This window comes from Dermacentor albipictus, chromosome 10 (genome assembly GCF_038994185.2).
Source record: "Dermacentor albipictus isolate Rhodes 1998 colony chromosome 10, USDA_Dalb.pri_finalv2, whole genome shotgun sequence".
Taxonomy (NCBI): Eukaryota; Metazoa; Arthropoda; class Arachnida; order Ixodida; family Ixodidae; genus Dermacentor; species Dermacentor albipictus.
Genome location: NC_091830.1, coordinates 51,146,288 through 51,173,810, shown reverse-complemented (window position 1 = coordinate 51,173,810; position 27,523 = coordinate 51,146,288). Strand labels below are relative to the sequence as shown.

The 27,523-nt window shown below is 44.0% G+C and overlaps 1 protein-coding gene across 3 annotated transcripts in view; it reads left to right on the top strand.

Annotated features, from left to right (window-relative positions):
• The window catches only part of LOC139051022 (protein LTO1 homolog), a 30,090-nt gene extending 7,296 nt beyond the window's left edge, over positions 1-22,794 (top strand). For 2 of the 3 annotated variants that reach the window (XM_070528024.1, XM_070528025.1), the window contains 4 exons: positions 6,092-6,197; positions 7,051-7,121; positions 8,583-8,697; positions 10,577-22,794. In XM_070528024.1, coding sequence (XP_070384125.1) covers positions 6,092-6,197; positions 7,051-7,121; positions 8,583-8,697; positions 10,577-10,666 — 382 coding nt within the window. In that variant the 3' untranslated portion in view covers positions 10,667-22,794. Of the gene's footprint in view, positions 1-1,676; positions 1,743-6,091; positions 6,198-7,050; positions 7,122-8,582; positions 8,698-10,576 lie in introns of all 3 variants that reach the window. The other variant, XM_070528023.1, reaches the window with a different exon arrangement.
• Positions 22,795-27,523: the final 4,729 nt, after the last annotated feature.

The following is a 27,523-nucleotide window of genomic DNA, read 5'->3' as shown; positions in this document are numbered from 1 at the left end:
CGCAGACTAGCTTAAAGTGATCGTGAAGAAGTGGGTAGCAAAGATTCAAACTCTTCAAAGGAGAGATCAGAGTCATGCTCAAAGGCTTTGCTAATGTGTTCTTGGATTATGTGCCGTTGTACTGTTGTATATTGTTAGAGTTACCCTATACACTCCAACAAGCTCTGTCTCGTCAACTTTGTATGTTGACTTAAAAACTACAGGTGACATCAGCCAATCAGGAACGAAAATTGGCTGCGTGTCTCGGAGAAAGGAGGGCGGCTTACTTACTAGTTGCTGCTAATCCTATTAAGCCTTTGTCATGTTCCAAGTAGATTAGCCACACCCTGTCAGTAAGCACAGCTGCTTTTCTTTTCAGATCAGCTGATGATCCATAGTTTTTGCTGCACTGTAAAAATTGATAAGGTGGAGATGTGTGTACTTCAAATGTTCTGTATCTATTAAAAAAAAAAAGAGGTTGCTTGCTTTACTTCTGGTACAACTCTCGTGATGCAAATGGACTTGTTTTGTGATGTTTCTTGTGCTTTTGATGTCCAATGCCACCACTTTTTCATGTTTCACTCTTGAAAATGTGGTACTCTGCCACCATTTTTTTTTTAGCCTGTGCCAGATGTTTCTTTCTGCTCAGGCATTTTTTTACTTTGTTTTTGGTCTGCCCATTTTGGAACTCCGTCAAAGCATTTTAATTTGTATGGCACTGAATGTAGCCACATAACTGTGTTCATTTTTAACTCTAGTAATTTTTTTTCTTCTAGATTGTTTTTCTTCTTTCTTTCCTTCCTTTCTTTTTTTGAGGTGCTTTGTCAATTACTTCTGTTTGGCTTTTCTTAAACTCTGGTTTTGACCCCACTTTTTCTAGCCTTACTGATAAATTTCATTTCTTTTGCACAGTATGTGGGCATACTTAATTGAAAGCTTGGTTTTGTTTTTCTGTGACCTTCATAACCTCATTTTGGAGTGCTTATTTGCACTGATCCTAAGCATACTTAACTGAAGCCTGTTTTGTTTATCTGTGACCCTCGTAACCTCATTTTGGAGCATTTATTTAAATTTTGCTTAGACTGATACTGCTTTAGAAGAGTTAACTGCTGGGCTAGTTGGTGATCTTGCATACTGAAAAGATTTTGCGCCAAAAAACACAACACACACAAGAAAGACGACAACACCACGGGCGCCCGTGGTGTTGTCGTCTTTCTTGTGTGTGTTGTGTTTTTTGGCGCAAAATCTTTTCAGTATGACTGATACTGCTGTAGCCTGAAACCAAAGCATAGCTACGCCGCAGCTTTCTTGGTACATTTAACTTTTTTCAGCATTTAGAAACCTAATTAGGGAAGGTTTTTGATAATCTAGTTAGAATGCCACCTTTTTGCAATATCGTTTTTATTTCTACTTTCTTCAATTCTTGCTTCACATGGCTGATTTCGTTATAAAGCACACAGCCACCGGACCTGCATCACTTGTCATTTCATTTTGATTGCTTTGTACTCTCACGAGCACTTTAGCTCTGTAGTCTCATCACGCACTGTCTTTCTCTTTCACCTCTCCTCCTCCTCCTCTGTCCATCCTCTCTCGTGACCTTCACTCGGCCTACCATCCCTCTCGCACCGCTGCACCTCCGCACCCCTCCTTTCTCTCCTTCCTGTTTCATGCCACTAACTTCGCCACCGATGTGTTAGGCCTAGGGTTTACCCCAAACCCAGACATAGCAACTCCGAAGAAGGGCCGGCACCTGGCGAACAGAGGTATGCCGGGAAAGTCAAGCCTTCTTGCGCGTCATCTCCCAGCTGCCATTCCACTCCTTTTTCCTTCTAATCTAGCGTTTTTCAGTTTACTGCATGCTCACTTGTAAAGCAAAGTGTGGGGAAAACGTGTAAAATTTAGCATTAGAAGCTGAGCTACCGACTGTTGTGTAAATGCAGGAGACGGGTGCTGCGCATCTTTGGGCTAAACCGCCAGCTCATTTGTGCTCAAATCTCGCATAGTGGTTGAAGTTTGCACTGTATTTTGTTAATACAGTACTGGGCTTAGGCAAAAAACTTGCCTGTTTTGTTCAGAATAAAGTGTGGCGATATGCATTTGTCTGGACGGCAGTGCCAGACACAAGAGACATGAGACTGCTTTCTTGCTAAAAAACACCACAAGTCTGTTGCTGTAATGATGAGACGTAGCGTGCACCCCGTTTGTCCGCCTCACCATGACAGGCAGCACCACTTCAGTTTCTTTCACTGCAGCAGTCACACTTAAGGCGTTAACATTGTACAGGTCATTGCAGGTCTTCAGCGAGCAGAGGCATGTCATCAAACTTCCTTAGTTGGCACTGAACTGGGAGGAGGAAGGTGCAGAGGTGACTGAAGAACTCCAGAGAAGGATAGTTAAGGAAGATTGCTGGGCTAATTGAAGCGCTGAGGCTAAGAAAAACTGGGGCACAGTAAACGGCAACGGACGAGAAGAAACAGACAAGACAGAACGCTAACTTCAACTGGTGTTTTACTGAGCCTGCTGTGCAATGTTTGTACGCTGAAAACATTGCCCAATGTGCAGCTATCATCGCAGAGACAGCACGTAAATTTACACCCCTGTATTCTCTTAAGTGATCATTCAGGCAGTGGGAACAATCACCTTAGAAATCAGCAGTTCAAGCATTGGTGGCAAGTTGTCATTTGGCCAATTACGGCCGTAGGTGGAAATGCAATGCCAGCATTTGAATGCATAATTGTTTTGGGATGGCTCTTCAGGCAGTTAGGAAACTGTTCGAGGCGTTCTGTATCCAAAATGCAGGGGACAAGTGGATAGGCACTCTTCCCCTAGCACTTATCTGTAAACAGATCAGCTATCTTGGGGAAACTTTGGGAGTGAACGTGATTTCTTTGATTGACAGCATGTCTATTTAAAGAATGTGTCTCTGCAACTGTGGTTGCCCATTGAGTGAAGTCTTCAGTGTTTAAAGATTGTGCAGTTTGATCTGTAAATGCCAATGGAAGGAAGCTTCAGTCCTGTTTGTTTTTTCTCACCCATGGATCTCTATTATGCTCAAGTTAGTCATAGACCAAAGGAAGAGTGCTATGATTAGATGAAGTGAAAGCTTATGTCACTACCAGAGTCACAGAGAAAAGTACGGAAAATTACCCTACGAAGGGGCGTCTTTGTGAACGTGGATGCGAGGTAGAGGGAGGGTAGTGCTGTCAAGAGACTGAGCCACAATATCTAGACAGTGTGCTTCCTAAACACCTCAGCGATATGCCAAGCATTTGGAAGCAGTTAGGATGGGAAACATTGATGCACAGAGCTTATGCTACAAGTGAAAAGTGGCCCTCGCTTCAATGTCAGGACACAGACTTAAAATAAGTGACTGTGTCAGCAGGAAGAAGCACATAAGGATAGCACCCACCCACCCATAATACTGCGCTCATCTCACTCAACTGTAATTTGATCCTCCATCACCACAGAATGCAGTTGTGATTCATTTTTTATGAAATTGGGCAAGTCTTGCCTCTACACTCGGTACTACCTCTGTGATGAAATTTGAGTGCGGACAAGCCAGCCATGTATAGCTGAAAGAGTTGTTTGTCCCTGCCCTTCTTATTTACATAGTATTCAATATATTAGAACACACATGCTGTTTTTCAGTGTGCATGACCTACACCAGAAAATTAGAAAAATTGAACTGCGATGTGAAGGCACATGTTGTGCTCAAATAGTTTGGGCAGATGGCAATGGAAATGCAGAATGTATTGCCGCGAGGCCATACCTAAAGGCAGAGCTTGTGCATAGATGTACTCCACATTTTCATGAAGCCTTGCTGCAGCTGCAATTCTCTGCAGCACAGAGAATTGTTTCTAAAGCTTTACATTATACTGACATCTGCGCTGGGTTGTTTCTATAATGATTGTAATGCATGCAGTTTGCATGCTTTATATACTCAGGTAGCTTCCTTTCTTTCTTTTCTGAGGGTCATATTTCATAGCGTAGGGCATATGCAGTGGTTGGCCATGGGTGTAAAAATACAGTATTCTTTTAACACACAAGTTATTTAATTGCAGGAAAAGATGTGAAGTTCTACAGGACATATAGTGCTTATAAGTGATGATTCTGATAATAGCTGGTGATCTGTGAGGAAAATAGCACATACCAAATTGTAGTAAATTCCCTTGAGGTGGGGTGGAGGATCATGTTTAGCTAACAACGTCAGGAAACTCGCTGCCATAATGTGGGCCCAGTTGGCCCAGGACATGCATACTAATCAGAAACCTTTAAGAGGGGCCCATGTGGTAAAGCAGCACAGTAAACCCTGTTCGTAAATGTCATGATAGGTGTTCTGCAGTGCACCATGTCATAAACATGGGGCCAAGATATTGTCAATCTTGTCCACGTCACTGCTTCAAATATGGTTTGCTTTGTACGATGTGTTAGGAGTGTGCACTAAGTTGCTTGGCATGCATTTAACGACTCGTCTTGTTAAGCTTGCCTGTCATTCTAGTCATGGGCATTTTTGCCATATTTTTAGGGCACAGCACTCATATGTGCCCGTTCCTGTGTTGAGCATCGACATGCCTTGGCGGCATAATCAAGCAAACGAGTACAATAGAGATGAAAGAGTGAACGTGGAGCGTAGTGCAGGATAAAATACGGCGAGAGCAAGAAGAGCATGAGGGGGAAAGGGAAGGAGGCCATCTTGAAGCACCACCAGATGGTGTTCATATCGGTGCATAGATGGCAGCGGCAACACAGGCTGTGCGGGGGAAGAAATATAAGAACCAGAAAGCTTGCCCTCACACATAGCGTTTGACACAAGCTTTTCCCGGTAAAGATTGCGGCTGCGTAAGCTGCAGTGGCCGGTCTATATATCGGCTGCACGTCGTAGCTCTGCCAGTCGGCGCAGCGATTGGTGCAATGCCTCGATATATTGTGAAATGAAAAATGTACAGCTGCGTTTAAATTTTGCATTAAGAATCGGATATTTTTGGTCATCCAAGTTTGTAAGAAAGCCAACTTAACACTTTTGAAAAGGGGTCTATTGTCCATTACAAGTTTCGTCAAATTCCTTTGCTTTGAGATATGTGAGTGAATGTTGTTCCTAATTTATCGATTTGGGATTGAACATAGTGGCCAATCTCATTGGAACCCACCAGAAATGTTCCAGTGCATTTTGTCTAAACCTCTGTTTTATGTGACCTTCAAATGGTGTATGTGAGTGTGTGTGCAAGCTATTTGATTTTATGCCTACCTTTTACCGCGGAGTGGAAGGAATGCTTTGGTTTGATGTGTTGCCTTATTGAGACAATTCTTAATGAGGTGAAGGTATACACGGTCAATAGGTGATTTCTCAACGAGGAACAGCCATTTTACGCAACAGAGCTTACCGCATTTCGCTTATACAACCCTACATCAACTCTCATCAACCTTGAACTGGCCCAGGGTCTCAAATGGGCCTTACAAAGACGCAAGAGTGTATCGTAGTCATTTGTCTTGATGGGGCTTTTTTATTTTTGAAGTGGTTCAGTCAAGACAGTGCAATAGAACTGACTACCTGTTACAACCTCTGCTGTTGCTTCAGTCAGCGACATGCAGCTATGCAGAGCTAGGTCAACTATTTCTTCAATGCTTAAATCGTCGACCAATAATGCAGACTTGACGAGGATTGTCAAAATGTCCGAAATATCTGATTTGCCCGAAAATAAGTGACAATATACCACATGTGGCCAAAAAAAGGTCTGCCATGCTCTCGGATTATCACTTTCGGGGATACCTTCAATTTCGTATGACTAGTGCAAGATCCATGAGCGTTAACATTTATTAATAAAGAGTTTACCTTTATTATCGTTGCTGTTATTTTATTTTATTATTTATCTCGCACAGCATTATGCGTTTTTTTTTCACTAGTTGCATTCTTTGAAGGCCTTTTATTTGTCTACTTACTTTGCATAAGTATGCACCAGTTCTGCGTTCATCTACATGGAGGCTCACTTAGCAACTTTCCGGTATTTGCACTCACGGTGATGTGATGCTAATATGCTTAACATGTTCCATCGAATTGCAAAAATAGTGTGGCTGAGATGGGGCCATCATGAGGCAACGCTTCCTTTGACCGCAGATATCGGCAGATGGGCTTTACTCGCGGTTTCAGCCTCGGAGAAGAAGTTGGATGGAGAGACGGCTACCAGCTCGGATTGCAGAGGGGAGCCCAAATTGCTACTGAGGTTCGTGCCCGTAAATTTTTCCGATCAAGGCTCGCGTTGCATTGAGGTGGGCTGCGACAGCGAGATAGTATGAAATGTGTAAGCTTTTCAAAGGAAACCAGCTGGACAATTGGGATGTGCCTTCATAGCTTTGTGCATGTTGTTAAGGCCTATATGCACATCGGGTATAGTGGTACTATACTGTGCTAACAGGCAAGCGAAAGTGACTTGCTGTAATGACTTAGTGGATATGGCGTTGCGACACTTAAGCTCGAGGCAAAAGGTTCAATCCTGGCCGTGGCGACAGGGTTTCAATGGAAGCGAATTGCTAAAATGTGAGTACTTGGATATAATTGTGTATTGTGTAATAAGATTGTGTATTGACCTTCAAAAGCTTCAGCCCGGTATAAAGAGAATCTCTTTCTTGAATGCTTTTGTTGTGCACCATAAGCTTTCCTTTGTTTTTGCTGTATTTGGCTTGATCTTGTTTTATTTAGCACTCGTAAAAAAATTTTTTTAACTGTACTTTAGTGTGCTTAACATCGCGCAGGTGCGCACATGGCTGTGACAACTTCTGTAGCAACAGGCATAATTTAGTCCTGCTGATGTTCTTTAGCAATCAGTTGAATATCCATGCAAGGGTGTTCCCACGTTTTAATACCATCAGAATACGGAAGGGATTCAATACCCCAGCTTTGCACTTGGCAGTAGAATGCCATATGCACCTGAGCCACTAGGACAGATAGCCTTTTTAAACAGCTCAGATGAGGCAGAAGTTTCTGCAATTTTGTTATTCGCCCACATTTGATAAAGCAATGAACGGAATTGCAACCTTGTTTTTCTTAACCTTTTGTGTTCGTGTGCCTTCTTTCAGCTGGGATTTTATCAAGGTTTCGTACATGCATGGATAACAGTCTTGGAACGTGAAGAGATCGCAAAGCAGAGGTGTGTGTGATTCCGCTTGTACCACGTGAAAAAGAGTCGAGAGATTGGAGTTGAGGATTTGTGAATGCTATTAGGACAATAGAGAATATGTGTCTGCTGAATGAAAAATCGCAGCCCAGAATCTGTCGGAGTGACCAGATGAGCCAGATCAGTGATTTGCGAGTTCTTCCTACGAACAAAGTGAACAATAAGGGTCAATTACTCAATCAATCTGTCAGTCAATCAGTCAAACAATCGATCAACCAATCAACTTTGTTCTCTGAGGAGATTGTGCCCAAAGCAAGTATAAATAAGGTGTACAGTGTCTTTAGGACAGCCAAAAGATGGATGGTACACATAATTTTTTAATGTGACGAGCATTCTTAGGATACTTCACACACTTTTCAGGATACCTTTGTGTTTATCTCTAACTGTTTTCCTGCCAACTTGGGTCACCGGGTAGTCCACAGTCTAGTGGGTAGAGCATCGGACTGCTGTGCCAAGGGAACCATGTTTGAAACGAAGTGTTGCACAAGCTTGGGTCACTGCTGCTCTTCGATGAACCTCTTTCACACCAACTTGGGTCTCTGGGTATTTGCCACTGGGTATTTGCCACTGGGTATGTGTCGATGGGTATGTTCTGCTCTTCAATGACAAAAAAAAAACTGTAAAATTTATTTGGCACTGGGAGGAATCAGAACCACATCACATATATGTTCAGACAAACTTGCCTGGACATGTATTCATATGTGCGCCACGTGCTGACTTTGCGATGTCAACGCTAGATGACGCAGCGTGTCCAGAAGGACGCACTAGGAAAGAGTCTGGTGGCATGCATGCCTCATACATGACACATTTTGGCGGCAGCAGTATGATATGCCGCTACGTTGCTTCAATGCTAATTGCATTAATGGCGCCATTCATCGTTAGATGGGTTGTGCTGGAATACTTTGTATTAGAAATAATGTGTGTTAAAATTGTGCTATTATAATGTATATTCTTAGAATTATTGTGCTATTAGAATAACACCTAGTACTATAAGAAGTAACACCTTATGCATTTTGTCTTCATGCACACTTTGGTGCGAGGCTGTATTTGGTGAAAATGCTCAGAAAGAGAGCGTCATATATGTTTGGCTTTTATCGTTGGTTGACTACAGCCCTATATTTTGCGATAAACAGTTATGGTGACGGCTTTCCATTTGAACTTGTTTCCGATGAAAGCTATACATGTCTGAAAGAGCACAGGCAATCACGCCTACTTAGAAATTTAATTCGGCAAAAGGACTCGTGAATGTGAAAACGTGCACCAAGTTGTTGTTTTTCCAATTTAAAAGCAATTTTGGACACTGCTGAAAGAGCACACACACGAATAAAATCATAGTAAAGGATGAATTGCGGAAAATAATCTTTTGTTCAGGATTTTTTGTTCATTAGCGAAGTATTGTTTCTTTTTTTTTTAATGAGCTTCTGCCACTTTCAGGAAAATGGTGGCCCTGAAAGCACTTCTCGAAATGACGAAGAACTTTCCCCAGGTCAACATAGCAGACGAAGACATGTTTGAAAAACTTCACAAGATCCGAGCAAAGTTCAAGCAGGTAAGAAACTGCTTGATAAATTTTAAATGTCCTATGTCCCTTTTTTCCCCCTGAATTTTGTGTACATTGCTAAAGACGGCAGCATGCTGTTAGAGTGGAAATAATGAATCACTATGATTGCTGCAGCAGGTATTGCGTTGCGGGAACCGCAGAGTAAGTTTGTAAGTTGCTGAGAATTTCCTTTCCAACATTCCAAGGCTCGGAAAGTGCCGAGATGACAAATACTCTAGGTTCTCAACTTTGGTAGTGTCAACAGCACTTCCAACATTCAGAACAGCCATGAAAGGTGCTGCATACTCTGATCAAACAGAGCTTAATTTAAAATGGAAGGAAGTCGAAATCCTTTTCTTTTCAACCCAGGCGCGTTCTACTGGATTTTAAGAATGGGTGCCATTGTGCTAAAATCTGAAGGCATGAAATTCCTGGTTCATGAATTGTGTCCTAGCATGGAACGTTCGTAGGATAACTGGGGGTGCAATTTTTTTGTGGCCTCACAGAAGTGGGTACAGTGCAATCAAAATGTTCTGTACTCTACAGTTAAAGATTTGTCTAGGATATGCCTTACGCACATTAACATGCATAATTCAATCATTTCTTTCTTGAAAGAATTCGCATCTAAAGTTGGAGAGGAGGGGAGCATGTAGGTAAGGCAAGGGAGTGACCTACATGCGGAGCTGACATGCTCGTGACTTGCATGGTGCTGTGTGTTGAACTGGCACAGTTTAAGCTTCAAGTATGATTTTCGGCCAAAGCTGGCTGTAGATTTGGTTTCTGGTCGGTTGTCTTGCCAAAACGATAAGGCACACCTAGGTGTCCACGCAACCAGTCACTTGTGAAGATAAGCGCCGTTGCGGGAGGGCATCAGATGCAGAAAATACCTCGAGAAGCTTGGCATCGCTCAAATGAAAGGCAGCATTAATTTCTTGAGCGGGGGAACAATCTCAAGGGCGAGTGAAGCCTCGGTATCTCTGGAAGATTCCGGCCAGTCCTGACAAGCGTGACGCTTAAGCACTGTTGGCAAAGGACACGGGGTACGGGTTGCCAGTTGAAAGTGGCCGGCAAGACTCCATTTTGGGAATCACAAATCTGGCTAGCTCTCGAAAAGACTGGGATGACAGCGGCAGCTGCATTATTATTGGGACTGACTGTGATGCCATGAGGCTTAGTATTTAGCAGCCAGTCATGATGGTTTCAGCATTGGGGCACCAAATGGTTGTGACCTTTTTCTAGGAAGGTTTATTTCATCCATTTTCTTGTTTCCATGGTTACAGATGGAAAGGAGTCGAAGTAATCTGTTTAGTTAGAGGTTGCAACGAGACTGCCTGTATAAATAAACACTTTGGATAAACACAAGACTGGATAACAACACTAGAAATTGGTTACTTGTTTGCTTTGTATATGAAACTTGCTTTGTTTTTTAATTTCCTCGTGCTGTACAGTAGAAGTTTCAGAGAAAGGGTGCATATGCATGCCTCAACCAGACCACTTTAACCCCTTCTGTGCCATGGCTGAGCTGGGTTCATCCATGCATTTCTGGTAAAAACAGACGAGGTCAAGCTCAACTTGTAGACAGTACTTTTTATTTTCCAGCAGTGGACGAGCTGGTTCTGCCTCAGTGCTTCATTGTGCTTCTGGTAGATGGCAGCACACAAACCATGGGGCAGCACAAGCAAAAGCGAGTCTATTGTGATGGAAGAAGTAAGACACGCTTGCGACGGGGGGGTCCTAAAAATTATTTCGGCCTTTTTTCGTAAGGATACGGGATTATAGCATGTCACAGAAGGCGTTAACTGCTAGAGTGGGTCTTCGTGACAGCACGAACCTCATCTGTTTGATGTCCTGCGCTGTGTGTCCTTCACTGTCTACCGTTGGGTTGTAGGTTGTGGCTATACTGAACATCAACACGCAAGAGAGCGAACTCCATCCCGAGGGAGAGCCATCGTCTCCACGGCCCGAGATGTCCTTCTGATGACCTTCAATCTCCGGGGTTCCCACAGAGGAAGTGGGTGGCGGCAGCCCCGAACCTGAGACCGCGGTGGCAGCGTCAACGCCGTTGCCCCCAACAGAGTCCGCACCTCCTGCTGCCACCGTCACGTCACCGCCTCCCAGTGCTCAAAGAGCGACGCCGGTTCCCATCAGGCCTCAGCGCCGGCGATTCTCGGCTCCGGCTTCGGCGGGTTCGACACAGCAGTGCTCTGTGCTGTGAGGGTTGCTCTCTGTTGGATGAATTCGCCGTCGCAACTTGGCCAGAGGTGTGGCAGACCTTGGCCATTCCTTACAGATGGGATCAGAATTGAAGAACCAGCGCTAGGTTGTTGCGGCACATTTTAAGTGGTGGCGAGGGGGGAGGGTAGGAGTGGACAGACTTAATGTACACAACATCGGCAGTGACCTGCCGCAACACAGTGTGCCAAAGTTTAAAGGAATTCTGCAGTGCGCTGTAGCTGGCCTCGTACTCATGACTTCAGTCATCATCGGGATCCTTCTCAGGTGAGGGGAGCACACTGGTAATGGGCACACAGTTGTGACAAAAGGGTGATATTGGTTGACTTCAGCAGCAGAAGCGAAGGGGGTTACTCTGTGTACGCAGTTGTCAGTGTACATTTTGGCAACAACAGTCTCCAGGAAAACATGCTTGCAAATGCATCCTGAAAACAACGCACAACTGTTTGTGAGAAGGTAGTGCTCAGACGAAGGCTTTTTTTTTAATTTCAGACTCTTGCCGTATGGTATAAGTGAATAAATGTACAAATCCAGGCCAGTTTCGGCAATGTATGTCAGTACAGTTTGTTGGTAAAGTACAAAAGAGACAAAGAAAGGTGCTTGAAGACCAATTTATAGGAGTTTTTTTAGAGTATTCATCTAATTAGGAGCAATATGCCATAAACAACACTTGGACAACATTTTATTTAGCAGCCTCATTTCCAAGCAGGCAAATGGCTTCAGCTAAAATGAATACTCCTGTCACAAGAAAAACGTGACGTCACTGAGCCGTGACAGAACTTGTGGTTGTGAACTAATTTCCGATACACATTGGTACACAGGCGACACAGTCTAAATGTATAAAGGCCCGGCACTGTGCTCTGACCTGACCCAGGCTTTTCCCGTTCTTTTCCCAGTTTTTTACTGTGACATGATAGGGATTTCTGCAACATTGGCATATCGAAACCGCAACAATTGGAGCAAGTTGATGCAGGCAGCAAGTCCCACTTGTTGCCCGCACTTTTCCTTGTGTCCGAACCAGCTCCTCTGCTTCTGCTGTTTCAGCCAACTGCTACTCACTGCCAAGCTGCGATCCCAAAGTTGACTGAAGTCCGACTATGGACCATGCTCTGCTCGGCGCTGAGTCATGATCCTGTTTAATGTAGCCAACTTTTTTAATAATGCTGTTTGTGCACACTTAAGGTCGACGCTGGGCTGCAAGGAGAATACTGCCACTGAGCCAATGTTGCAGCACGGTTCCCAGCCCTTCGGTTCCCCCCTCCTGACATCAATGTACAACATGCGCATGTATGCACGCGCGTCTTTGTACGAGTCGCGGAGTTCTGGTGCCGAAACTGCGAAGACTGCCTTCCTTTTTTTTTCTTATACGCCCTATAGTACTCTGTGAGCTCAGTGTCACTGCCTCACACTTGCCTGGTGGGTTTTGGCATCCGAAGTAGCCACTTGCTAACATGTACGTACAAACATTTTACACTTCGTGTCACTGAATGACTTGAGAGTGTGTACGGACGAGGGTCTCCAGACTTGGTTCCCCAATGAGTACAGGTCTGTGCGTCCGGGTCAGTACGTGTTACCTGCTTGTTGCTTAAAACCTCTCAAGCTGTGGCTGGGAAAACAGTGGTATCGGCGTGGCTTGAAATCGTGTCTCGTGCTGGTTCGATGCAACAGTGATTATTTTGACTGTCTGAGTAAAATATTTTGGCATTGCCAGCTTTCAGAACTGCTGTTACATACTGCAGAAGGGCTTATTGACTGTCCCTATGCTGTGTGCGATTCTTTGTCAAATGTTTCAAGAGCAGCACCAGGGTTTAGCGGCACAACTGGATGAACTATTTCAGCACTGTGGCCTCTTAGTCGCTCCCTGAAAGGTGGCTTGTTTTTTAAAACAAAAGCTCCTCTGTGTTCAGATACAAGTGACATGTGCCAGATTGTACCTGCTCATGCTTCTGAACTCTAATGCATTGTTTAGTTATTTGTTTGAGCCTCAATATAATGAACATTGATGTACCGTATCTTGCGGTGTATAAGACGTGTCTTTCTTTTTTTCATAATTTTCACTGGTGTGTTTTATACAGTTGTGCGAATTTTTTGTGCATAAAGAAATGCGTGCTGGCACAACCAACATGTGCATTTATTATTATTGCTTTTCTTTTTGAGTGCAAGAAACCAGGCGTGGTAGCATTCAGAAAGTAACCAAATCTTTTACCGACAGTGGAGCGACTGTTGGCGCAGATGTTGGCTTCTAGGGTTTGCTAATTAGGCAGCAGTGAAGGTCACCAGTGATTCCAGGTCTTTGTAATTCCAGGTCTTTGTGATTCCAGGTCTTCGTGTTTCCAGGTCTGGATGTAGTTCTCCCTTATGGTTTAGTTTTTCTTAAAGAAAAGTGTTAAACCCACAAAACTGACGCAATAAATAACGAAAGGATGCCATAATTTTTCACTTTTTCGTTATGGTAACCAAAATATACCCATTCCAAAATCGTCACTTAGTTATCATCATCAGCTGGCTGTGCATGTCCATCTCAAGCACGCCATGCTGCAGAGGCAATGCCTGCAACGTGCCTGAAATGTCGCATAAGATTTATTCAGAAGCCAACGGTGGTTCCCCAGCAATGCTGCCGGCCAGTGTGGCTGAAGTTTCTGACTCTGTCGCAGGACAAGGTCTTCGATCGCTTCGAGTGAAGGGCAATAAATATTAATTTACTGCACCTAAGAGAAGTGTTACTTGCAAATTTCTTTTTCTGCTGGGATTTGCAGCTAAAAATTGTTTACCCAAATTTACTACCCTGATATGGGTATAAATTCGGCATTTTCGCGGTGAGAGTACATGTGTGCATTGTTTCATTACCCCGATCGAGGTAAAATAAGTTTTTCCTATATACCGGTGCAATTTATGTGCCAATTTTTTCCTCGACACTTGCAAAAAGGCGGCTTCAAGTGCAGCTTGTACAAAGGTGCAATTTATCATTCGGGAAATACGGTAATTAAATTTGTGATTTAACAAACTTTTCTCATCTCGATATTGCCTTGACTGAAGACCATGCACCTGTTCCTGCGACTCAACAGTGTAACTTTGCTTTGCACATAAGTCTTCATAAGTTACCACTCTGCTGTGCAATACCAGAGCTGCTTTCAAGCTGTGCTGCAGGTGCTGCCCTGACACGCCGAGCTCTGAACAGTAAGAACAAGCATATTTATTGCATGCTAATGCTAAAATACAAGTGCTCCTGCACGGCCAAGCATGCTGTGGTTGCACAATCAGTGGCTCTGTAACTTCTGAAACACTCTGTAGATTTTTAAAAGGAATTTATAGCGCTAAGAGGGCACAATGCTTGCAATGTGTGGCTGCAGAATCATTCTTGCGGCCAAGCCAGTGTTGCCATTCTTGGAACTTGCACCGCCTTGGCACCATTCCGCAGAAACACTCGACTAACAATGTTGTGCCAGGTTTATGAAGGATCCAGCCTCGCTCTACCATTTACTTGCCTCGCTGTTAATTCGTTCACTGTCTTGGTCCTACAGTAGTCTTAGGTTTAAATTCCTGGGCTAAGGTGAATATTCTTTGAACTTGGATGACAGCAGATGCCTCGTAGCTACCTGGCTACCTGCAGGCAAGTGGAGTCGACATTCGCCTTTTTGAAAATCTGTTCGTGGCGCACAGTTAAGTGCGCTCGGTCTTAATCGCTGTGACTTGGATGTCATGAGTGGTTATAACATGCACAGCTGCAGCCTGCTTGCATCCGAGTCTCCTGTCAGTGGTTTTTCCTACAGTTCAGCCATTGCACGCTTTACTTAACGCAAGATAGACCACTCAGAGCTAGCCCCAAGTTTGTCTGCCTAATCTTTCCGGGGACTGCAGGATGATGTCAAAGCTTTCAACACCTCACTCAGTACTTGAATACAAAAATTAATATATTGGGCAAACGAGCAAGATGTGAAGACGGCAGACAGTCGCAGTTCGTTCTCACACTATTGAAGTGACCTGGGTATTATGTTCAAGGAACCTAGGGACAGCAGAACAGCTGGAAAGGCGACCAGTAGCGCCATGGGGCAAGTGTACATGCTTGGAATGTGGTGAGATCATTCTATAAAGCAAAAAGAACAAACCTACACTACAGATTAATTTTTCTGTTTGTGTGTTCGCTTGTTTCGAGTGTGCTATAGCGCGTAATCGGCAAAACATACAGAAAGCGGACCCAAAGTGAATCGCAGCAGTGGGAGCGTTTGATAAAACTATCAAAAGAGTAACTATAGAACCTGCTGAAAAATCGTGGTATGCAGAATTATGCAACATTATTACAATGAGCACAAACAAATTATGATTGGAAGTGACGCCAGAAGTAAACAGGGGCAGTATAATGTGAAAAAGAGCTGGAATACAACAGTTCTTGATGTGGATTATCAAACGTGAACAGGTTCAACAATTGTTTAAAACTTGTAAAGCCTGTAACAGCCATAAGTGTCGGGTGGTAACACACTAAACATTTTATGGCTGAGTACCAAATCATCTGCTTCACATCGTTTGCTTCCAGTTGGATGCATAACAGCAGTATGCAAATTACTAATGTGACCAGATTGGTCAGATGCCAGAATGGGGCAGCGGGGGTAAGAGTCTTGAGATAGAGTCGAGATTCAACATTTATTCTAATTTTGTCTGTGCGAAGGTAGACGTGAAGGTAAACCAGGACATCTGGTTGTCCTACAAAGGCCTTTCGAAAGCTTTTACTATTCAATCATGCGCAGGGTGGCTGAGCAATTGCGGTAGAATTTCTCTTCAGTAAGTTTATGGAAAATCTTCATTCCATTCCTGCCTGTCTTCTTGTCCGGCATTGACAACCTTGTGGGCTACCTTTGGAGGATACATCTTGTGCACTGTCCGTGACTTGTCGAGTGTTGATTCTTGGGCGCTACCTTTGAATGGTAAACCCTGTATACTGCTAAATGCTGCACAAGGATGAGCTTTGGTAGCTGGCAGAGCAAGACGGCTTGCGTGCATTACTGGCCTGCCTCTGCTTTGAAGCATTGTGGTGTTTATTTTTTCTTTTTTTGATGAGTGCGTCGTGCACCTTGTTCACGTGGCAGTTGCCGCTGCACTGTTTTTTATCTCTGCACTCTCTCTCTCTGATGATGTGCTCAATAGAGCTGGTTGTACTGTATTATTGTTCACACTCATTTAGTGCACTGTGGTGAAGGTGTGTATGTGTGGTCTTGTGGTGGTGATGTTCACTTCATTAAGGAGGGCCGGGTTTTTCCAGAGGCAAGTGGGACCATTTTTACCTAGACAATGAGCTTGAGCTCACACATATCTGGGTGTGATTTCTTGTGCGCTTTCATGGGTCTCGTCGAGGCATGAGACCTTAGGGGATCCAGTTGGCATGTTTAAGGTCTTCCCACTAGAAGACGCATCTGTCATTCAGAGGATTCTTGTAAACTTGGCTTCTTTACATGAAGGTACAATTGGCAATGATTGTAGGTAATTAAATTTTAGTTTACTATCTGTCAGTAGCTTGGGTGGGGTCTGCATGGCAAGATGACAGACGGGTGCCTGGTTCACCCATACCTCCGCACCTTGCTTATAGACTTACCAAAATGCTACCTCCTTGCCTGCTTGTCATACTGAGGTAAAGGTATGATTTTGAGTTAAACAGACAGGTAATACACTTGTCAAATTTCGCATCAGTGTGCCAAGTTTGTGCATAATGCACATAGGAGAAAATTGCGAAAAACTGACAAAGAAATGTGGAAAAAAAGTTGGCAGGCAGATGAACAGAAAGCTTCCTGAGGGCATTTCACGGTGTGTAAAATGGAGATCTTTAGTGTATTAGAATTCTATGCAAGGCACAGTTAAGACTGATTTTAAATTAGGAATCCTATGATGGAAGCACTAATCCTTATGCAGTTTGACTGCTTGAGTTTGTGTTTCCGTATTGCAAGTTAATGTTTTGTTTGTGAGCTTTCAGGCAGGGTCTAAAAGTTAGAATTTACTTGTCACGCGAACTGTGTTACATGCGCCTTGTCCCATTAAAGATAGGTTCACACATCTTAAACTTTTATCTCGCTTGATTTGCTTCACTATGGCAAGAACGTACGAGAACAGTACTGCGACACCCTTTCCAAAAGGTTCCCACTTGCCTCCAGCAAAACCAGAGCCTTCATGTCTTTGTGTTTCTTGGTGGACATGTTCTTGGCTCTTCCTTTGTGCCCCTTTTGGTGCAAAACGCCGTGACGACGATGAATCCTGCGAACACTGCGCCATGCCGGAAGCAGTAGGTGAAAAAGTGTTTTAAACTTCACTGCCACATTCCAAATCAGTTTGTGGTGTCTGTAATGCCAGTACAAAAGCATGCACATATTACAACTGTTGCACAGGCTGCAATAGTTCTAACTGCTCCAATAAGAAGTTGTTGACTTTTGCTGCCATATGTGTGTGCAGCAAGTGGTTGAAGCTGTTCATTGAAATATTGCTCGCACTGCTCATTGCTAAGGGAACAGTGCCATGAATAGCCATAAGTTAATATTGAACATTTGTTTTTTTGAGGTTGTCCATTCTTATTCATTTAGTCTCACAGATAGTTTTATTTGAAGAAGTACTGACATGATAACATTTCCTGCTCGTCATTTTCTGTCTGTTTGTTGCGTTAAATGAAAGTACAAACCCTCTCATCTCAAGAAAAATACTCTAGAAACGCACTGAGGAGGAGAGTGTAGCTACAAGAAAGGCTTGCAGCGATCTTTCTATTGCATATTTTGTGAGAAATGTCATAACTAGCCTTGTTACATGATGCTAGTAGATATTGCCCTTTGTCAGGACTTCATAGTAACATAGATAATGCCTGGGCTGTCATTTTGAGGCCAGTATTGGTGTCGAACTGAAGTATCTCATAAGTATTTGCCGACCTTTATGCTCCCTAAGCGTCATGCTTTATAGTATGAGGAGCATGTCGTTACATCATCAGAAATATGTCAGTACACCTTTAAATGCAGATTTGGAATTTTAATGAGAGGTGAAACAAAAATGCTGCTTTTATTTCATTTTTTGTTTATTAGTATTCTACAAGTGCTACTGCCCAGAAACCTACTTTTACAGCTGTTATGGCTTGTGCGCTTGCATGGTATATCAAGCCAATTAGTTTGTGCATGCAATAAGAATTGCAGAGCGCCGGTCATTCTCTTAGAACATTAAACTTTAATGTGAACTTGAATATATGGGTGCCAGAAAAATAATGCAGTTCTGTGCAGTAATGTTGATTTGGAAGCTGTTCTGAAACACGAGCCAGCGCCTCGTGTGCAGTTGGGTAGGAATGGTGGCTTGGCATCGCATGCAAATGATGGCATTAGGCACAATTCAGTTTCTTTTTTTTTTGCCCCCGATCGTTCCTAGTGAGTGAATTTTGTGGGCAAACACCGTTGAGCAAAGCTGAAGTGTAGCTAGGGAAATATATTCACTTGCTACTTTGAACATCAACAATTGGGCAAACATTTTTTTGAGCTGTGGTTACATTTTCATTGCATGTTGGAAAAATAACACTCAAGTTTGTGAGTAATTAACACCATTGACTGTGAAGGCTTCTTTCTGCACCTGATTCATTAATGCATTAGTTTTGCGAAGTGCCCTCATTTATTTTAAACATAATCCTTATCATTAGAAGTATTGCAACAGTCATTCTTAATTATAATTACAGAAAAAAACGGGACAAATTCTATGTTTAGGTTGTGTTTGCATGCTGTGCGACAGATACCTCTTGGGTCTTGTCCACACTCCAATTATGCACAGAAGTAGCATTTTGTGGTGCACTATTTTGTTTAATACGTCTGTGGATGCAGTACTTCCTTGTTTCATTCAAAATGTGTTGTAACTACACGTCATCTGCTATGCTGTGGAACCAAAACTAGCTTAAGTGTGACGCCATCTGTCATTTCAGAAAATGTGCAATGCCAGCTTTCTTTTCCATTTCGCAAGGGAAGCATATACATGACAACCTGCAATTTTTCTTGTAGTCTGTCATTTAATGTTTATGGCACTCTATTCAAGTAGCAGTTTTATAAGTGTTATGCTACAATGAGTGATCTTTTCCTTGCAACAGTCCCTATTACATGTGTCTACAGTACACAAGTCCTTCAGCAGCTTTTTCTTCTCTTTTTCCACTTCTTCTTCTTTTTTTCGCCAATTTATTTAGTGTTTTTGGAAAGCTAGTCATACAGCAGCCATTTATTCTTCAAAAGCTTGTTCACAACCAAGCTCTAAATATGTTGAGAGGCTATTCCTGCAGTTCCCTTTTTTAATGACAATTAGTAATCTTGTGTTTAAAACTGAACCGAATTGTCCCCGATTGTTAGCTGTCCATTTTTTCTTAGTCATTAGAAGTTTGGTACCTAAATATATGGAAGTAAATATTCCTGCTGTATATGTATGCATCTGTGTTTGACTATTTGATATTTGATTCGATGCTTACTATTCGTATTTGATTTGCATTTGAAAAAAGCTGATATTCACCCACCTCTACTTATTTCTTACTCCGAACGAAACTGAAAGGTACTGCATCTAAACACAATGTCAAACAAAACACTTGGCAAAAAGCTAGCTCTGTACAGATTTTGAGCATGGATAATGCAACATCTTAGCCACAAAAACCATTTGCCCCTGTTTCGTTATATTAATGCAATGTTTGCTCTATGCCTTAAAACGAAATGGTAGTGTTTTCACAACCATGCAACACTAGAAAAAAGACACAAAGGATGCAACACAAGCACTGTTTAATTGTGTCATGTCCGTACTGTGCATACATATTATTATTATTATTATCACATTTTTTGCACTCTAAGCCATCATTTACGGGCGAGGCTGAATGTCAATTATATTAAACCTATTTCAATTTAAATACGAAAGCTTCGGCGTTTCAACAGAACCCGTGTTTTGTAGCTGAGAGTAGCATGATTCTAAATCGGCACTTGATTAAGTTAAGGTGTTAAGTTGACCTTAAGGTTGGTGTGCGTGATCTGTCAGCCCATTGCTGGCACTTACAGCGGGTGGTCCACTGAACTCTATTGAGGCAGTGTCTGAGACATTAATATTCAACTCACTAAGAAAGGGGCATGCTTGGCTAATGTTCTCATGAAAGATTGACGTGTGTATTATGGCATGAACATAACTAAACCACTGGCTAAACCAGCACATGGTGCTGTTGAGCATGTGGAATGTTCTTGTCAGATCAGCTTCCAGTCTCAACATTTTTGAATGAGCTTTATGTTTGAGTCTGCTTTGTTGCTTTAACCAAAGAACTGTAAAACCATTGCAAAGATGTGCTTTCTTTCACACTATTAATAGCCAATGGCTATCACTGATGTCTCATGAGTGACGATGCCGGTGTTGCATGTTTGTTAAAGATTAGGACTTCCTGCTCCTTGTGGTGAATGTTAACATTTGTGCTGCAAGACCAAACTGCATGACTTGCATTTGATAGCAATTAGATTGATTACAGCGCAGCAGTTCGAGTTCATAGAAAGTACAATGCATGGCTCCTGAAATGCCATAATGTCTGCATTGTAGTTGCACCATGTCTTTGGAGGTGCACTCTTGGCTGTAGGGCTTTTTGAGGCGAGTGTTGTTTGAATCCCCGATTGCATTTTCGTGCGTGGACCCCAACAACCTGTACATTTCCAAGCCACACTGTTCTAGTCACAGGATAGCTTTCTTTTTTCCTGACATAAAATAAGGGAATGCGAATACATTCTTCTACAGTATTTCAAAAAGGCAGAAGAGGATGTGATAAAAATGTTTCTGCTTGCTCAAATTCAGCCTTTTGCCTCACCTTACGTATGTTTGTGGCTAGTGAATATCTTCAGTTCATCCATGACATAAACGTTCCCATATATTGCTATAGAAATGTTGTTGCTGTTGCTATAGTGTGTGTAGCTCTAAAGTGTCCAGAATGGGCTTTGCTACACTTTTCTCTCTGAGCCTCTAGGTTGGTTCATACTTTGTGAACATTCTTACAGTACTCTTAAAGCTTATTCATTCATTGCAATCTGCGATGTACAATTTATGCTTTTGCAAAAACTTCGGTTACACGTATTGGTCTGAGAGCACTGGCCAAAATCTTTGATGTGAGATATGTTTATGGAAGACTCTGCAAAGGCTGGTGTCTGTATGTTTCACTGTCACTTTGTCCCACATTGCATGCCATCGGCATCCTAGACAGTTCTCTACAGCCCTCCTACGTGGTTATGATGCATTCACTTGAACTGGTTAGATTCCCATCTCTGAACGGTGCAAAACAAAAATGAGTCAGAAGGTGACATGATGCTAAGACTGCACAGGTCTTCTGTTGTCTTCTTGCACATCTGTCTTTGATGCTGTTTGCAGTGTGGATGTGCAGCCTACCCCGGAAACCTTCGGGTCACATCATGTTCATGTCATTCTATCTTAATCGCGAATGTGAGAAATGTAATCATGTTTGTTTGCATAGCTGCAGCCTCGTTTCGGTGCAAGGTTCTGTCATTGCGTAGAAATTTGCAGTTGAAGCGCCATGATTTCAAGCTCTTGCTCCATGATGCACTTTTTGCCGCTTCGAGGGAGGTGTGAATTGACTGGTTTTTATCGCAAGAGTTAAGGGTAGCAAAGCCCAGTTCTGGATGCACGACTGTCATGGCCAAGTCCGAGCTGGTCCGCAAATGATCTGGAGTGTCAAAAGCATGCCACGATGAGGTTTTTGCGTACTGTTCTCTGCACAGATCGGTGTATGACAATGCCTCAAAGTGTAGCCTGTAAAAAAAAGTCATACAAAGCGCGGTCGTGTAGTTCATCGCGTCTTGTATGGCGATCGTTGGCAGCTCTTTATATACGCTCCGTTTTAAGACGGTATACTCCAAACCATTTCTATACTAACAGGTTTTGTCACAACAGCCAAAAAAACGTGGATACTGCAATGTATATGTGGCATACATGTTGACTTTTACAATGTAAGGCATTTCACATTTACAAGTTGTCTGCTGTTAAAAGATTGTGTGCTCATACAACTCCAGCATATTATTTATTTTTCATCTTACGACTTGTCATGTTGGTATCCTGTTGTGTGGTGTATTCACCATATTGCAATGTTTTGTCTTTGTTGGCACTGTTAAGTATGACAACTGGGCACTGGAACTTGCAGATGCCTAGCAGCAATGTAAAAGTTACATTCTGTTCAACATTGCAAGAAGCTTTCCAGTCTGTGGAAATCTGGGGCCACAGAATTATTTTTTCAGGGCTCTGAGTTTTTGCTTTGTATTAATATATGCAAGTGCAACTGCATGAAAGCACAATTTTCTGCCAGCTGAAATATGTGCTTTTGCAGCAATACTGCTTTTGGAAGGCTGTGTAAATTGTAGCAACTATTGACATTGTTTAGTCCATGTTTGAATTATTTTGTCAGATTCTTTTATAGAAATGCTTCTCGAGCAACACAAATATCACTTTGTTAGTTTTCTAAAGACGGTAATTGCTGTTTGTGTTTGGGAAAGATTATTACAATGTGAAACAGTATGTCTTCATAGACCTTCGTGAAGTTACCGTCACATTATTGAAGTACCATTCCAGCAAAATATTCCAATATATGATCTGATAAAAAGGGGTTTTGTGCATTGACAGTTATAATGGTGGTGATCACTTATGATCGTAATCTTCCTAGTGCTGTATCTGATGTAAAGGTTGAAGGTTGCGTTCACATCAAGACATTGCTGCTAGACATTTAGAGCTTGCAAGCTTATCATGTTCCAGGGCGTTATTTGTTGTTCTTTGCTTTCAACGATGTTTATGTGCAAAAATATTTATGTGCAAATTCTAGAAAGTATACGGCATCCTCATTTGTGTAATAAAATTATTTCAAGATTGCCACAACCCAGGGGTATGGCTCACTTTCTTTGAAGGGACGGAGCTAGATGAAAGTGCTCCAAAGTGTCACTGAGAACAAAACTATCGTGAGCACGAAGATGATGCAAGTCTCCACCATTGTGAAAGTACAATATAACTTCCTCTGTGAAGTCTCGAGCACTCTATGAACAAGCTGCGCAGCAATGCTTAAACAAAAGGCCATTTATTGCACCTTCTCTACAGTAAGCCAGCTACCCGGTACACGTAATAGAACACGCTGAAAAATCGGGGAAGTTCGACTTGCAGTGCAAGGGTATAGTGCAGATATGTTAGCCCCTGCCGCAACACCTAATATTCGTTCGCGGGTGCAGTCTGGCGAACGCAGGCGCGTTCTAACGAACATGTTCGTCCATTCCGGTGTCCCGCTCCGAAGCCTTCGTGCGAAGCATGCCGGTGAATGACGCCGACCCGAGCCCAAAGAGGAAGGAAACGATCCTTTTATCCGAGCCATCAGGTGGCGCTAGTTCAGAAACGCTCGCGCCATCTCTCGTCATTATTCTCAACTAACATAGACTTCCGCGCGCCGCAAGGAGACGCGGAGCCGTGCGGGGAAAACAACGCCAGGGGATGCGAGATGGTTCAGCAAACCCACACCTTTGATGTAACATTGTTTGCTCCACAAACGGGTAACTTGTCGATCGCTGATAAACAATAGAATTTGATTACGTTGTAGCGCAAAATTGGGCAAAATGCAACTTGCGCTACATCTCGCTGCTCCGCTATGTCGGCGAGCTTTCTTTTTTTTTTGTCATAATATTAAGAGGGGTAGGGAAGCATTGAGCAGCACCTGACGTAGCCTGAGCAAAAAAAAAATTTTTTTTGAACAGCTATAACGAAGTAAGCTATACGAAGTAATGATAGTAGTTTAATCGGCCGTATAATCTTGTAAACATAGTCATGCCAAGGAAATTAACAACCATGGTGTCACGCGCGCACAAGAACACATCTCACTCGATGTCCGCGCACACTCGCTGTCAAAGCGCTGGAGTGAGGAAGTGCGGCAGCAGCAGCGAGCGAACTTGGCTTCGTGCTGCGTCTCGCATCGACGCGAACTAAGCCGTGAAAGTAGAGTTGACTGTTGGGCTAGTTGGTCGTCCATATTTGAAGTAGTAGCTTAGCGCAAATAAAACCACAAACACAAGGAAGACAGACAAGGACAAGCGCTTCAGAAGCGCTGCTTGAACACCTTGAGACGAAGTCCCTCCTTCAGACACTGGTCATGGTCCTTTTGGCTACACCTTGCAGAAACGTCTCGGTTGAGACCTACCAGGTCGTGGGGCCGGACGGAGGGTGGAACGGCATACTTCGGACCTTTTTCCAGAAGCCTAGAGACGTCCCCGGGGAGCGAAACTTGGTCTGGCTCACCTCAACGCGCTTGTCCTTGTCTGTCTTCCTTGTGTTTGCGGTTTTATTTGCGCTAAGCTACTACTTCAAATAAGCCGTGAAAACACAGCGCGCAGCGGACTGCGGCCCCGTCGCAGATGGCTTTCAAGATAACAGCGGCCCGGATGGGCGCGCGCGTACTGCTGCGCCTCCCGCAGTAGAACGCGGCCCCCCTTCCCTAGCCTCCCCACCGGAGCCTTGCGTGCGGCGGAAGGGGGCGCGCTTTCTCCCCGCTTGCCTCCCTTTCGTGCGGGAGACTGAGCCGCGATTGCCTGCTCACCCTCGTACGCTTTCAGTCGCACGTACAGCTTACGGCACGCGAGGGAGATGTTGTCACCCTTGGACTTAACACTCTTAGAAAAATTTACACCCTTTGGGGCGTATCTTGTCCTACAACAATAATCGTCATCCGTGCTGCCCGCGTTTCCTTTCTTTAACGATGCGAGCCCGGTACTTTCCAGTCACGAACGGCGTGCGCCTTATCAGTGTGACGCAGCATTCTCGACGGGAAAGTAGCGAGCGCCGAGTTTTCAGGAAAGGAAACGCAAGCAAGGCAGATGACGATTATTGTTGTGGGACAAATGTACACCCCAAAGGGTGCAACCGTTCTAAGAGTGTAATATGGAACCTGGCTACGCGACGCCGACGGCAGAAATTGGCTTGGAGTGTCCGTGTAATTGCTATCGCAATAGAAAAAATGTATTTGAGAGTCGGCGACGAAAGATACGGTTTCATGCCGTGCCGACGACGTCTTCACATCGGCTGCGCGAATCGAAACCAGCCACGCTTTCGCGTCCGCTCCGCCCCCGTGGCTTATAGCGTCGGCTGCCGTGGGACGTCACTTTCGTGAAGAGCACCGGCAGCGGATACCAAATGCTTCGCCTGCCTCTAGCTCACTTCAACGCGCCTCCGGAACTCGAGATTACGCAACCCCCAGCACTAAACGCGCAGAAAAACAGCGCACGATCCCGCGCCTTAGCTTGCCCTGTCTTTGTACGCGCGAACAATTACCTCGCGCTGTCACCTATGCGCACGACGGCCTGCAGCCGCGGACGCAATAGAAAAGGAGACGCAGGCCAACCTGCACCCCACTCTCCTCCTCCGCCCTCGCGCGTGCTTGATTGCGTTGCCTCGAGCACCGCCTCCCCCTCCCCGTTTGCCCTCGCTCTGCTCGCGTTGTAAGATGGCGCTCATCAAGACGCCATCCTTCTTGGCTCACTCACCATCGCACGCAGTCACTCGCACCTAAAGCATATAGCGCACGGCGCGCGATATGATCTTACCGCACTTGGACTATTCACAGAACATTACGCTGCTCTGCTTCGGCGGTCGCTTTCGGTCCGGCGTGAGTTGAGAGGCGCGTTCGCAAGTATCCACCCGTGATTGAGGCATTTGGCCATTTGTTCCCATTTTTTCCATTTATTGTTTCCGTATTCCTTCGCGACGACAGTGAAATTTCGTTATATCGAAATCGCGAATAAATACTTCGTTATATCAAGAATTTTGTTATATTAAGGTACTATATCGAGGTACAACTATATATATATATATATATATATATATATATATATGTGTGTGTGTGTGTGTGTGTGTGTGTGTGTGTGTGTGTGTGTGTGTGTGTGTGTGTGTGTGTGTGTGTGTGTATATCACACAATGGTGGTAACCGTAACATTAGACGCTGTAAAGTCGATCATATATGTATATCGCTCCCGAGTTTCGCTGCGGAGCGTGCCTCAACCTCGACGACCGAAGGTGAGCCGCATTCGGACATTCGGTCGGAGGAAGTGTGCAAAAGAAAGTGAGCGACTTCTTCCACTAAAGGCTCAATCACACCGGCGACTTGAGGAGGTCGCGCGACCATTTGCGACTCGCGACCAAAAAGCGACCGAAAACGACTGATGTTCACACCGGCAAGCCCGGCTGAGCGCGACCCGCCAAGTCGCAATCCCGGAGATTATCGTTCTCAGCGAGAACTCTCGGAATCTACGCAGAATTTGCCGCGACATGGAAGCAGGCCGAATATAGACACATGAAAGATCACTTCCGGTGCGGCGCTGATTGGTTTATCGGTTTTGCGACCACGGTCGCGCGACTGAAAAATCGAGCAGCGAGCGACTAACCAAAAATGGTCGCTTTTCGAGAAAAGCGACCATTTGTGACCAACTTGGTCGCGCGACCACTGTGAGTCGCCGGTGTGAATGAGCCTTAAGTGCGCATCTCTTGGATTGATGTTAAAAAATGGCTGTGGCTTAGCTAAGGTTAAGCCCAGGATGCGAAGCATACTAGCCTTTATTTTAGTTGTTGAACCACTGTTTAGCCTGGTCTTTTTACACCGCTCTTTTATACAGCTGTTATGACGCCAGTGCCCTAGCGGGAGGAAAGGGAGTTAGGCCGCAGCACCGGCTGTGCGACCGCAGGCGAGCGCAAGGGTTAAGCCCGGCTTGCAGCTGTTGTGACGTCAGTGCCCTAGCGGGAGGAGCGGGAGTTAGGCCACAGTACCATCTGTGCGACCGCAGGCGAGCGCACGAGCTGAGACCCGGCTATGTAGCTACGCGGCCGCAAACGAGCGCACGAGCTGAGCCTCCGCTTTTGCAGCTGTTATGACGTCATATGGTAGCTACGTGGCCGCGCGCGGCGCAGCAAGGAAAAGCGTGGTTGTGCGGCTAGTATGCTTCGCATAATAAAGACTTTACTCTGCTGGAAACACTACGGTGCCAGATCTTTATAACCACTTCCGAGACATTAATTTTGAAAGCGCCCGACGAAATGCATGGTGCTCCTGCTACTTTTGTGCTTCAATGCATAAAACAACGTTTTCCTAATCAAATGTTAGAATTTGGTATCTGCCACAGGCAATTCCTAAAAATTTGGCACAGTTAAAAAGAAAAAAATACACCCAATATATTGTCCCACTGTGATGATAGTGAGTAACTCAGCACTGTCATAAGACTGAATTAAGAATCTAACAATTGGGCGAACTTGTGCCCCGACTCAAATCACAATGATAGTGGTAGTGCGAGCAAAGTCGTCGGTTGTCGAATCTGACGTCACGGGTTAAATGCGTCAGCTATTCATAAATGTGTACATTCCAGAGTAATTGTTGTTTGCTCGCCTACGTTCTAGTATGTACGAGGTGGGACAGTAAAGCTCCAGGGCTGATGTAGGTGCATCTAGCTGTTATTTGCAGAATCATGTTTAACGTATCATATTAGAGCTACTATATTCCTTTTGTTGCAGGATATTCCTCTGTTTTTGTTGTTGGTAAAGACAGTGGTGTCTGTGCCCTGCTGTATACAGTATTTGTAATCGAAGG